Here is a 12,904-nt window from a genome sequence, read left to right as displayed (position 1 = left end):
CTTCTGGAGCACTGTCGTCACTACTTTCAGTGTAATCAGAGTCACTTTCAGGAACAAAGTCACTGTCTGTGGTATCTAAATAATAAAAAATATCGGCCTCATCCATCACTGAACTTGGCCCAGCCATTGCCTAGGTGAAAAATCTACAAAAAAACACCACCATACGTATATAATAAACTAAAGAAAATTACGAAAAAGTATAATTAGCACTATATAAACTTCAAATAAAAACAAAATTGCTTAGCAAAAAAATTACAGCGAAAACTACAAGCAAATATCGTTAGGATGTCATGAGGTCAACTTGTGGGTTCAACGTTTTTAATGTGTTCAAAACAGTTTTTGTTGTTGTCCTATAGGAGCCATCTGTTGAGGAAAATAGGAACTAAGTCTTTTTTGTGGTGTAGGAAAAACAATTGGTAAACATTAAATCACAGATTATTAATCTAAAGCATGCAGAAAACTCTTGAGGAAATGTCACAGTTAATAAACGCACCGCACAGGAATATTCTGTGCGTTTTCGGACATGTTGGAATATATGTCGGTGTGTGCATCTTATGGACGGAAAGATGAATGAATGTGAGTGTGAACTCAGATCCAGTGTTTTCGTGCTTATTTTCTGATGGGCTTAGATTGAGGCTTAAACAGAATGGATTTTCATGTATTAAATTAACAGCAGACGTGTGTGCACATAATCATCTGTGTTTGGCCTTGAGTTTTGAATTCAGGCAATACATTTAACATATTTAAAAATATTTATTATATAAGAGTTGCAGAAATAATTTAAATGTGTGAAGCGTCTTGTAGGTTGTACAACAGTATCTTTTACAACTACCCGTTTTTGAGAAATTTATGAATCAGATATTGCTGGCTGTGGAAGGGATTGTGTGTAAAGTTATGCCATGACTCAGCATTTTAAAACTGGTAAGGGGAAGGTAAATTTATCCCTGATGTTTAATTAACCACCACGTCACGATTATGTGTTGGGGGAATTGTGGTACAGCTCCATTATATGATTGACTAATGCACCACAACTTTTTGGCAGCATTAGGATTTGATCGTTGCAAATGTAAACCTTTTAATAGGCTTTGATTTCAGTTTATCAGCGATTTTTCAGAGGAACTTGTACTTTCATTAAGTCAGAAGCTTTTCTCCATTTTGACAATACAGAGTTTACTTTTCAAGAATACATGAAAGTCGTAGGAAGACGACAACAAGAACATAACCCCACTTAAAAGTTAAAACATTAAATATGTAAGATATTTAAACATGTGCCTTACTTTCAAGAAAGAATATCAGGTACAGGTATTTTAATAAATGGGTAATACCGAAAACTGAAAAGGATAATGCAGTGGGCTAGATTAAATATTATGTAATGAGATATTTTCTGGTTCATACATCCCAGCGATTGTAGTGTCAGGTAAGGATATCTCAGTTACAGTCGGTGGGACATGTAGGGAGGGAAGAAATTCCACAGAATATTGGTGGGAAAATCTCTTGTAAAGCGCCAGCTTTGGAAATAAAGAAAGCGGAGCATAGCATTAAGATGGACCTTTGAGAAATGACCTTGGGGGCAGCAGGTGAATTGAACTCTAACCTTGAAGATATGATTATGAGTCAAACATCCCTTCCAGTAAATGTGGTAGTGTTTATTAAATTAAGGTACACACCAAAATTAGTAGCCAAGCAAAATTGAAGGGTCTTTTTAATCTAGGTGTTCTCTCTAGTGCCTTGTCGCACTTTACTTTAGAGTCAAATTTCTGGTACGTGCCACTAACATTTATGCATCATCCTGCAGGGCGTAAACTGGGATGAAGTGTCAAGAAGACAACTGGTGATGCCACACCCACTAGATTTTGAGGGTGAGGAGGTCAGTTCCATTGAAGAACATTTTGGATTGAACAAGGTTTCATTTTTGTCACAAGCCAACGTGTGGCAACAAGAATGAGGTCAGGGAATGTTCTTTTTCTGAATACACAATAGATGAGAGAAATATTCACTTCACATACATGCTTTATTATGTTGGCAGATCCCATGACTATTTAAATTATTTATGGTGCAGATCAGGAATGCCAGATTTGGGAATGTGGAAAGAGGGGGACAGAGAGATCACTTAGCCGTGAGTTGAAGACAAGAGGCGTCATGAATACACAGAGGGACTTTGTGGTCAGTTTTCCAGTAGGATACGTTTCAGATGCTTGATTAATTTTGTCGCATTCTGAATACACAAAGAGTTCTGTGAAGGAAACCTATTCAGAAATACAAATGAAGATGTGCACAAAACTTTGTAATGCATGGATCAGTCTTTGAGAAGCTGACAGCTCATTCGTCTAGTTAAAAAATCATCCCTGCATAAATTTTCTTAATTTGCTAGTCCTTTTGTGGTGAGGAGTTGGTAGCATCCCACCCAATTTCCAGCTGCCCTCTTTATCTGAAGATCTTTTCCCTCTGCAACCAGAAGAAGTGCCATGTAGTGATGATAAGTGAAACATAACTTAATAAATTGGTTTTATTATTATTATTATTATTAGTGTTCTGTCTGACGACAGGTCCATATGAACAGGATCCTTCCATCCTTTTCTCGGACTGGGACCTGTTCATATACGTTCTTGGCAGATGATCCAGAAGTGGTTTGCCATTGCCTTCTTCTGTGTGTGAATGGAGTAATTGTTGGGATGCCACGGAGGAAAACTCCGTGTTGCCTAGACCACGGCCTTGCCCAACACAAGTTATAAATTCGGGCACCGCCGGGAATCGAACCCGAGAGCCCAGGATTACAAGGCCAGCGTTCTAACCGCTAGACCACCTCATCTTATTATTATTTAGTGTTCTGTCTGACGACAGGTCCATATGAACAGGATCCTTCCATCCTTTTCTCGGACTGGGACCTGTTCATATACGTTCTTGGCAGATGATCCAGAAGTGGTTTGCCATTGCCTTCTTCTGTGTGTGAATGGAGTAATTGTTGGGATGCCACGGAGAAACCGGGGAAGCCCCCGGAGGAAAACTCCGTGTTGCCTAGACCACGGCCTTGCCCAACACAAGTTATAAATTCGGGCACCGCCGGGAATCGAACCCGAGACTTGTATGGGTTTAGTTCATGTTTTAAAATGAAGATGCATTCTCATCTACATGCCTTACTAAAACATAATTTTTATGTTATAAACACCATATTATGTAAGTTCCATTTAATTTTAATTTGCTTCCTAATTTGTGACTTTTGTTATTGGATTTGCATGCTGTGATGCCTAATGGGTCGTACTGAAGAGAAACCGCTGAGCAGTGTTGAAGTTCAGCAAGTGATAGATAAAATTTCGGCTCCTTTAATTTATCAGAAGTTGTGTCGTTTCAGGATATACGTATTATAACTCATAGAATTCAGTTTATTTAATCTCACGCAATAAATGACATTTTATTATTCAGCATTGACACATAGTAAGTAAAGTAAAGTTTGTCCCACTATACGCCATGTAGGCGTTTGGGGTGAGTGGAGGTATAGCTCCTCTCTTCCTTGACCTCGGCACTAGATGGGGTGAGTGGTCAGCATCACGCCCCGGCCGGCTCTACCCCCAGGAAAGGACCCCGGTACCCATTGTAGAGGAGGCTGGGTGGGCCCCAGAGTCGGTCTGGACACAGAGGCTAGAGGAAAAATCCTCTGCCCCCGTCGGGGATCGAACCCCAGTCGTCCAGCCCATAGCTAGTCACTATACTGACTGAGCTATCCCGGCTCATGCATTGACACATACACAAGAATATAAACTATTTATTTGATGAATGGTTACATATTTGGCCATTTATATCATTTTTAGGTTCTGCCAACATATATTCTTATGGAATACATTTTTGTATCTGCGGGTGTCATCTCTTGACTGTCACAATAGTGTACATCATTAAAGACAGTTATGTGACATCACTAAATAAAAGTAGGAAAAACAACACATTTAGAACACCGTTCTTCAGAGTAAGACGTTTAACATTCAGAAACAGCTGCTCTACAATTTTCCGTCCACTTCAAACTGTTGGCAAATTACTGTGGTCTTGGGAACTTGTTTTATTTTCTGTGGCTTTTTTTCCCATTCTAATTAATAAAATGGTAATTGGGTGGAAACCCTAAAAACAAAATGAGAAGGTAAAAGGAATTATTCCTGATATATCATCGTATGAAGGATTGTCAAATGGGGCAAGAGTCGTGGCGATCGTAAGTAGCAAAGTGTTGACTCTTGACAGACAGTAGGAGGGTTGAATAATTACAAAGAAACTGCAGCTGGCACTCAAGAACAAGTGAGACCACCTGGTCTTTAGGTACTAAAGGGGTGTGAAAACTATGACCGATATACTGATAGTAAGACCATTGAAAATTGTGTCATTTTGCTGTAATGTTTCTGTTATTATATCATAATTAAATTAATATAGTTTTGTTGAAACTACTTTCTGTACATTCTCTAGTAGCTTACAGTTTAAACTGCTTCTCCATCTCGAAAATCACTTTTGCAATTGCCTCGTTCTTGGGAGCCCGAAGTACGTCTTCATAGTGGGTGAAAAAGAATGTAGTGATCCCAAATTTCTCATAGGCCGGACACAACTCATGCCAGGCAGTAAAATTAATGATGCATTATGATGCAATAATATAAAGAAGAAATGCAGATTAATTGTCTGACAGCTTCTGCAATACATAATACACGGGCGATTCTAAATTACGTATATTATATACAAGGACTGTGTTCTGCTCTTAAAACCAAGCCTAGATGAAGCTCCTATAATCATCTTGTCACAAGTGCCTTTCTAGAGGGCACAGCAATGAAGCATCGGTTTACAATTAATTTTTGGACAGGAAAAACTGGTGATCTTGTCATAGGGCTTTAATGAGTTGCTGTTTCAAATCTTAGGGCCTCTTATTTTCGTATTTAACTGAAGAATTACCTCAGCTATTTACAGAATTAAAGAAAACCTATGACTGAGTTGTAAGAGAAGTTACTTACAGTATTTTGTTTGAGTTTTTTTGTGGCCAGAAAGCTAGTCAGGCTAATTAAAATGTGGTTACGTGAAACCTCTAGCAGAATTCATGCAGGTAAACATTTGTCACCGATACATTTCTTATTCAGAGTGAGCTGCTCTATTGTTAGCTTAATTTCTTTCCTGTCATTTCAGAAATAAGTAAACGTATTCGTGAATGTGTTTTTAATTTACAGTCAAATCCCATTAAGGTTTGTCTGTGCAACAATAATTTTCTGTCTTCATTTGAGAAAATGTTTAAAGGGGATTTGTATCAAAATTAAACAGAAAACAGGAGACTTAAATTCCCCCCCCCCCCCCCCCCCCCCCCATAGTACAGGGTCACCTGCCGAACTTCAACTCAACTCTGAGGTTCATGTCTTATCAACATGTTAGCATGACGCATGGCGAGGTGGAATGTGCGTAAAGCCGTGACGCATGGTCAGTAAGGTTTATGAACAACATTGCCTAATTTAATGCACCATTTCTAATTCACTATCCCAACATTTCCCTGACAGTTTCTCAGTCAGAGTAGCCAGTCTCGAGGCCAATATTTGAACCTGAAATTTTCTGAATACATCGCAGATTACTAACAACTCATGATTAGTGGCTTCTTTAAATGTAGTTCACTATTAATTCATTACACTAATTAGTTTGTGCCCTGTCTTAGAAAGGTGCTTACACCTTGCCTTTGCATAATTAAGGAATTTATTTTACAGCTCCCAGCTTCTTTCAAGAACTCTTTGAGTCGTAAAATCTCACCTGTGTTCCTTACCGTCTGCGCTTGTAGCAGCATGAGGCGATGGCGATACAAGATGGGTGCAGCGCCAAGGCACAATGGATGAACTTCCAGCGATACACGTTTAGTATAATGTCAGACTTCTACATCTCGACCCTGGCAGATGAATTAGTTTCATTAATGGTATACGGCGGCGACTTTACGAAGTTTGGCGGTAAAAAGTGTAGCTGTCGTGGTGTTGAAAATCAGATCAATTTGAGGTGAGTATTAATGGAGATAGCTGTTTTTTTATTTACTTCAAGTAATAATGGACTTGCTTCTTATTATTGACACAAATGATGAGAGTAAGAAGGCCGAGAGTTAATGGAGGACATTTTGAATGTTTGCTATGAAATTTACAATCCAAGTTCAAGGAGAAAGTGATACTGTGTTGTAAATTTCTGAAAGAAATTAGGACTGTATCTTTAAAAGGAGCCTTCCCAGACCTTTGTCCATGTGAAGTTTCTTCAGTTTCGGTGTATAAACGTCACATGCACATTTGTACCGCACCTTCAGCTTACATTCTTTACATAGAAGGGTATTAAATGTGCAAGTGTTTCTCATAACAGCTAAGTTAGTTTTCAAAGAAATTCTTAGCGGTGCATGGAAAATAAATCAGGTCGTACTTTTCTGTCTTTTCGTGGCACAGTTGGCACTGGAAGATTGAAAATTAAATGAATCTAAAGGTGCAAAATAAGGCATCAGCTACACTAACAGCAGTTTCTAGAATTTCAGGAAGTCTGGTCTTTTACAAAGTTCATGCATTGCTTCTTGTAATACAGACTCGTGCAGTTGTGGTTCTCGGAAGTCTGAGGTTATATTTACTGTAGCCTTCGTAGTGAGTGGACGTGTCTTGCTAGTGCTCCGTGCTGTGTGTTTAAAACGTGGTGCAGTTGTAAAGGAATCTGCTACCTGCAGCCTTCCGGCGCAATGACGGCTAGCAGGGATACTTGTGAGATGTGCAAGAAGGCTTTCTACGGAAAGCAGAAACATATTAGATGTTGTGGGCCGTGTGCTTCGCGTTTTCATGTCACTTGCTTGAAAATGAGTGAGGTGGAGTATTCATTCCTTTTGTCTGATGGTGTTTCCACCTACAAGTGCGCAAAGTGTGTAAAGGCACTTCGAGGCGTTAGTGGTGTAAACACGCCGCCAATGAACTCGCGTTCTGCCTCTGCCTCGGAGCTTGCTAAGAAGGTAGTGTCTCCTGTAAAGGAACCGATCCTGCCAGACGGGGATTACGACTCTCTCGCTGGTAAGCTGGAGATGGTGAAACTCAATGGAGCTAGCACTCACAATCTTGTAGAAAACTTGGTGCAGTTGGTCCTCAAACTTTCTGAGGATGTGCAGCAGCTCCGCAAAGATAATGAATATTTGAAGGAGCAGTACTGCCTGTGCTCCTTTACACGTTGCGGAAAGTAATTCATCAAGCCAGGGATCTTCAACCACTCTGTCGCGCAAAGTTCCTGTACCATCCGACAACTCTACTTCGGCCTGTGCTGCTGACGTGGGCGTTAAGTCCTACAAGGACTTCACGCTCACGGATTTACAATCTACGGAGACTCCAACGCAGGTGGACACCGAGGGCTTTATAATGGTGAACCGTAAAAGGAAGCCCAACCCCGGTACCCGGGTGGTCAACACTACAAAGCAACGTAGACAGCCCTTAATTGGGGTCCAAAACTCTCTAAGAAAGAGAGGTCTATGGCCCTGTTCGTTTCACGGTTTAGTCCTGAGGTCACAACTTCAGATATTGAGACTTCATTAAAGGAGCAATTACACCTTAAGAATTTGTTGTGCACCAGGCTAAAAAAAATTTAGCAGTTATTCTTCCTTTCATGTTTCTGTCAACGAAGATGAGTTTCCATTAATTAATAATACTGGTGTGTGGCCAAATGGGTGCCTTATTGCTCCTTTTTGCGGCAGACTTACTTCTGAGCAGGTTTACTCCTCGAGCGCGCCTGTCAGGTCAATGGAGTCAGATGCTGTGCCTACGGCCAGTGCGGCTCCTAGGCCTGGAGGCAGCTCAGATTCCCACAGACTTGAAACTATATTGTGATATTAAATCTGTGGATGACTGCAGAGCTCTTCAAGCAGATATCGATTCCGTACATGAGTGGAATATGGAACTTAACATAGATAAAACCAAAATTATATCGTTCACACGTAAAACCGACAGTATGCATTTTAATTACATTGTTATAGTCTCTGTTCATTATCTTCCGATACGTCGCTAAGTCCTTGAAAAATGAGAGCTATAACTCATCGCTATTGTTTTATAATTTTTATAAATAAATCTATTTTATTTTTCTGTATTAAATGAGTTTCATTTAAAATTTACAATTAAAAGCTGACTTCGTATGCATTTCACTTTATACCCAGTAGTATTTAATTGTAGCTTATTAACCTTTATTAAATGTGCGCCACTGCCTTTATACAGTCAGATTATCCGTTTATTGAAGTAGCATAACGTTAAATCAGTAAACCCTATTGTGAGGTCGAGCTGAAAAGCCCTTTTTTTTTACGAGGGTTTGAATCCCTTTTCTAACATGATACAGGGAAGTACAAACAAGTCACCTCATTAGGTGGGTTTATGATGTTGGTGTATTAATATCTGGATTACTGAGTTTTTGGACTTTTGCATCATCTGGTATTCTAAAAAATACATTTTGAAAATGGGATCTCGCATTGCCCCTCTTCCCTAAAACTGAGGGTAATAAAAGATCTAGTTTTTGAAATGTTATGTTCTTTTCAATACCAGATGATGGTTAAGTCCAAAATACTTAGTAATCCAGAAAAACTCTGATCATTCAAATGTTTGTTGTCAAGTCACAGAATTTATTCATAGTGTAATAAATCTGTCATCTTTGGTACGGTTTGATCTCTGACGTTCGTGAGTTGTGCGGGCTGTGTCAGAGTGGCACTTGAATTATCAGATTGAGGGGAGAGTAATAATTTAGTCTTACTGAATGAAGATCTGAAGAAGTCAAGGTAAAATTGGAAAAAAAAATTCTGTATGCCTACACCCACAAATGTATATCTATATAATTAAAATGCTCAGAAGTCTGTTCATATGAAGTATGCATTAAAATATTCTGATCTACATGAAAATTGAAATACCTCAACAGTCTTTCATAAAAGTTTTCAGTATTACATATCGAAATCAGTTCCTTGCAAAGATGGTGCCCCATCAAGTTGAAGACAGGGCCACGGCTTCATCTACCTTTCAGGAGCACCCCATCTACAGCCTCAGTGGACTCCGAATGGACAGATAGATGGCAGAACATGCACTCTTAAATGGCATATGTTTGCTGTGTAACCCTGAGGTAAGGGTCAGTCACTAAGAGGTTGGGAAACTGCCTTGAATTTGAATGTCAGCAAATGGGTTTATGCCCGGTGGCAGTGGTCCTACAATAAAAGACAACACACACCACATTTGGAATAAAACAACTCGTAAGATTACAAAACCATAAGGCACAAGTATTTAAACACAACAGATAACCTAAAGTAGATAACTTAAAAATTAATACCAACTAGACATAGGACAGTAACAGTAATGAATTACATACGTCATGAACTGATGCACTCACATTTCATCAGGACCTTCTCTTCACCTCCCTTCACTGCACCCACCCTTGTATTCCCTTTACTTCACCTCATTTATCACTTTTCTAACCTTGTTCCTAAAAGTACTTGGTTTACAGGAGAGAGTCCCTAAAACATCCGCAGGTAGCCGGTTCCAGAGTTGGATGGTCCTATTTACAAAGGAATATTTCCCGATATCTGTTCTTTGCTTTCTGCTCCTAATTTTCCGAATATGATCGACCCTGCTCAGATAATATGGCCTTTGCAATATGTCACCTATAGCCTTCCATGCCCGTTCTCCCGTGTATGCTTCGAGTCCCGAAAGATAATGTCTCCAGAAGATCACAACTATTTTCTTGTGAAGTGCTCATATGTATCATTCTTATTGCTTTAAAAGTATGCAGTTATGTTTTTCCAGTTTTTACACCAGGTAAGGCCCAAAGGGAAGGTGTTTGTTAATTACATGTAATATAAAATAAAAATCAGCAGCATGACGTCATTTGTAATTTGTGAAAATACACACCATTACCAACGTGACAGCAATTTGTATTCCACTCCAAATTATCTCTACTAATTGATTGCATTGAGATTGTTAAGTCCACCCACTCACAAGATGCGTGCATTTACAAATTATGGATTGCACACTCCTTTGTTTGCGACATAGCAAGAGGCCTCCACATGCCCAGCCCCTGGCATTTCCGTAACACTCGACACATGAATCCTCTGAGTTCTGGAAGCCGGTTAGTGCCTTTGTCCCCTGTACGACGCTCATTTAATATCTATCCATGCAAAATATGCTCTTATTAAATAACCATAGTATGGAAAGAAAGCATCCACTAAAATATGGGATCTTCACCTTTGAGGACTTTCTGCGGGGGCCTTCCTCATTCATAATCGACAGGGGTGGTGTTTCCAGGTAACTTGTCCTCATGCGAGCAAAGTTTTTTTTACTAAACATTCAGTACATTCAAATATATATTTATTATTCAAGTCTATACACAAACTTTTAAAATTGTTGATGTTAAAATTTAAAATTAATATTAATATTTTGCGCCATTCATCGTTATCTTGATGTTACAATATTGCGCTTTATACTACTACATGTTTCAGTGTCATAGCATCATCTTCAGGTTTTTTATCTTTAAAACTACTCTATATTTATTAATGCAAGCTTTTCATTGGTTTATTTGTTTTGTAGATTACTGTTGTGGGTGTTCCTTTGATCTTCTTATTATTTTGCATATTATGTTAGTTGTTCATTATTCTGTGAAACAATTAATTAACATTTGAGTTCATATAAATAATATTAACAACTAACATAATATGCAAAATAATAGAAGATCAAAGGAACACCCACAACAGTAATCTACAAAACAAATAAACCAATGAAAAGCTTGCATTAATAAATATAGAGTAGTTTTAAAGATAAAAAACCTGAAGATGATGCTATGACACTGAAACATGTAGTAGTATAAAGCGCAATATTGTAACATCAAGATAACGATGAATGGCGCAAAATATTAATATTAATTTTAAATTTTAACATCAACAATTTTAAAAGTTTGTGTATAGACTTGAATAATAAATATATATTTGAATTTTAAACACAAACATGACGCATCTAAACTATAAATTCAGTACATTGTTTATGTCATTTTGCAGTGAACAGTAGCTTTTGTTTTTTGGGCCCCTGAGATATGTTAGAGGTATTGAAAGACAGACTCAGTACTTTGAGGCCAGAAGCTGTTACTTGACTGGCATTCCACGATACCTTTGGGTCAGTTTCCAGAACAAGAAAACACGTATTATATTTTCTAACAGGAATTGAATGGGACACATCAGCTCTTGGTCTATGCTGATGATATTAATTTATTGGGGGACGATATAAATACAATAATAGCAAAGACAGAAAGACTTTAGGTCAGTAGGGTTGTTGGTCTAGAAATAAATGCAGAAAAGACAAAGTACGTGATCATGTCTCAGCATCAGAATTCAGGACAGAACCACAATATAAAGATGGCTGATGAACTGTTCGATAATGCAACAAAATTCAGGTACCTGGGGGACGACACTAACAAGTCAAAATGACATTCATGACGAAATCAAGGGCAGATTAAATTGAGGGAATGATTGCTATCATTCAGTCTGAAATCTTTTGTCCTCCCGTCTCATAAAAAGGAAACTAAAGATTAAAATATACAAAAGTGGAATTTTGCCGGCTGTGCTGTATGGGTGCGAAACTTGGTATTTTACTTTGAAGAAGGAACATAGATTGAGGGTCTTTGGGAACAGTGTTGAGGAGGATATTTGGACCTGTGAGGGAGGAAGACGAATCATGGAGAAAAATTGCATAATAATGAGCTTCACAGCTTGTACTCATGACCTGATATTGTTAGGGTGATTGAATGGAGGAGGTGGGTGGGACATGCAGCATGAGTGGGTAGGAGAAGGGGTGTTTACAGGGTATTGGTTAGGAGGCATAGGTGGGAGGATAACATTAAGATGGACCTTACAAAGATAAGGAATCAAGGGAGCGAACTGGATGCACGTAACTCAGGATAGAGTCCAGTTGCAGGTTTTTGTGAAGACGGTGATGAGCCTTCGGGTTCCATAAAGAAAGTAGGCTTTATTCTTTGACAAGCCGAGTAATGGTCAATTTTCAAAGAATTTCTTCCACAATAGTGTGTGTGAGTATTGTATGGGTGTGAAAATTTGTCTCTTCTGCTAAGAGAAGGAAGCAGAGTGAGGGTTTTTGAGAACTAGGTGCTGTGGAGAATGCACCCAAGAGGGTTGAACTAATAACATGATGGAAAAAGTTGCTTAATGATTAGGTTCGTAAGTTATACCCGTTGCCAATTATAGTGAGAATGATCAGGTCAAGGAGGATGAGATGGGCAGGGTATGTAGCCTGCATGGGAGAGAGGACAAATTCATATATGGTTTTGGTTGGCAAATCAGAATGAAAGAATCCACTAGGAAGGTGTAGAAGTAGGTTAGAAGGGAAAAAAAGAATCTTGGAGAAATAGGATGGGGTGGTCTCAACTGGATTAATCTAGCACAGGACAGGAACCATTTGTTGGCTCTTGAGAAGACTGTAATGAACCTTTGGGTTCATAAAGTGTTGGGAAATTTTTGAGTAGCTGACCGACTGCTGGCTTCTCAGGAAGGACTCAGCTCCGTGGAGTAAGTTCCTTTAGTAGTGCTTCAGGTGGACATACATTTTAACGTAAATCATTTGTGTTATAATTCTGATGACGTTATAACGTGTGATTAGTGCAAAAGCACTTTTGTAAATTTTTACACCCTTTAATAAAGACGTGAATTTGCTAAAAATCGACAGGTGGGGGCAAACGTAGTGTGATGTTGATCAGGCAGGGATTTTCATGCGCGTTACTGACCTCAGATAATTTGACTTGTTCGAGCTTGTCCATAACTGACCAAACCTGTCAAAAGTTCCGGTGACCTCTCCAGAGCTTGTTAAAGGTAATCCGGACGATCTGAACTTTGGACTGTTCAGACAAGTCAAAGCTTGTTTAACGCTGTTCATGCCTGTTT

The 12,904-nt window shown here is 38.9% G+C and overlaps 1 protein-coding gene across 5 annotated transcripts; it reads left to right on the top strand.

Moving 5' to 3' along the window:
- Window positions 1–417: 417 nt before the first annotated feature.
- Window positions 418–8,842, top strand: LOC147871370 (uncharacterized). 5 transcript variants are annotated; one of them, XM_087361340.1, is made up of 3 exons: window positions 418–576; window positions 1,796–1,867; window positions 5,709–8,842. In XM_087361340.1, the coding sequence occupies exon 3, from the start codon at window positions 6,698–6,700 to the stop codon at window positions 7,184–7,186; it is 489 nt and encodes a 162-aa protein (XP_087217466.1). In that variant the 5' UTR covers window positions 418–576; window positions 1,796–1,867; window positions 5,709–6,697; the 3' UTR covers window positions 7,187–8,842. The 5 variants fall into 4 exon arrangements, with proteins under 5 accessions (XP_087217466.1, XP_087217468.1, XP_087217465.1 ...); XM_087361339.1 differs by having other exon boundaries at window positions 1,796–1,946; XM_087361341.1 differs by lacking the exon at window positions 1,796–1,867 and having other exon boundaries at window positions 484–576.
- The last annotated feature ends 4,062 nt before the right edge of the window (window positions 8,843–12,904 follow it).

Source organism: Zootermopsis nevadensis, unplaced genomic scaffold, assembly GCF_977971745.1.
Source record: "Zootermopsis nevadensis isolate Lab colony 2312 unplaced genomic scaffold, Znev_1.0 Znev_ptg000057l, whole genome shotgun sequence".
Lineage (NCBI taxonomy): Eukaryota > Metazoa > Arthropoda > Insecta > Blattodea > Termopsidae > Zootermopsis > Zootermopsis nevadensis.
Note: the sequence above shows the minus strand (reverse complement) of the source record. Positions and strands in the feature narration are given on the sequence as shown.

Coding starts and splice junctions, on each gene's coding strand:
- LOC147871370 (XM_087361340.1), top strand. CDS start 6,698: ATGACGGCTAGCAGGGATACTTGTGAGATGTGCAAGAAGGCTTTCTAC.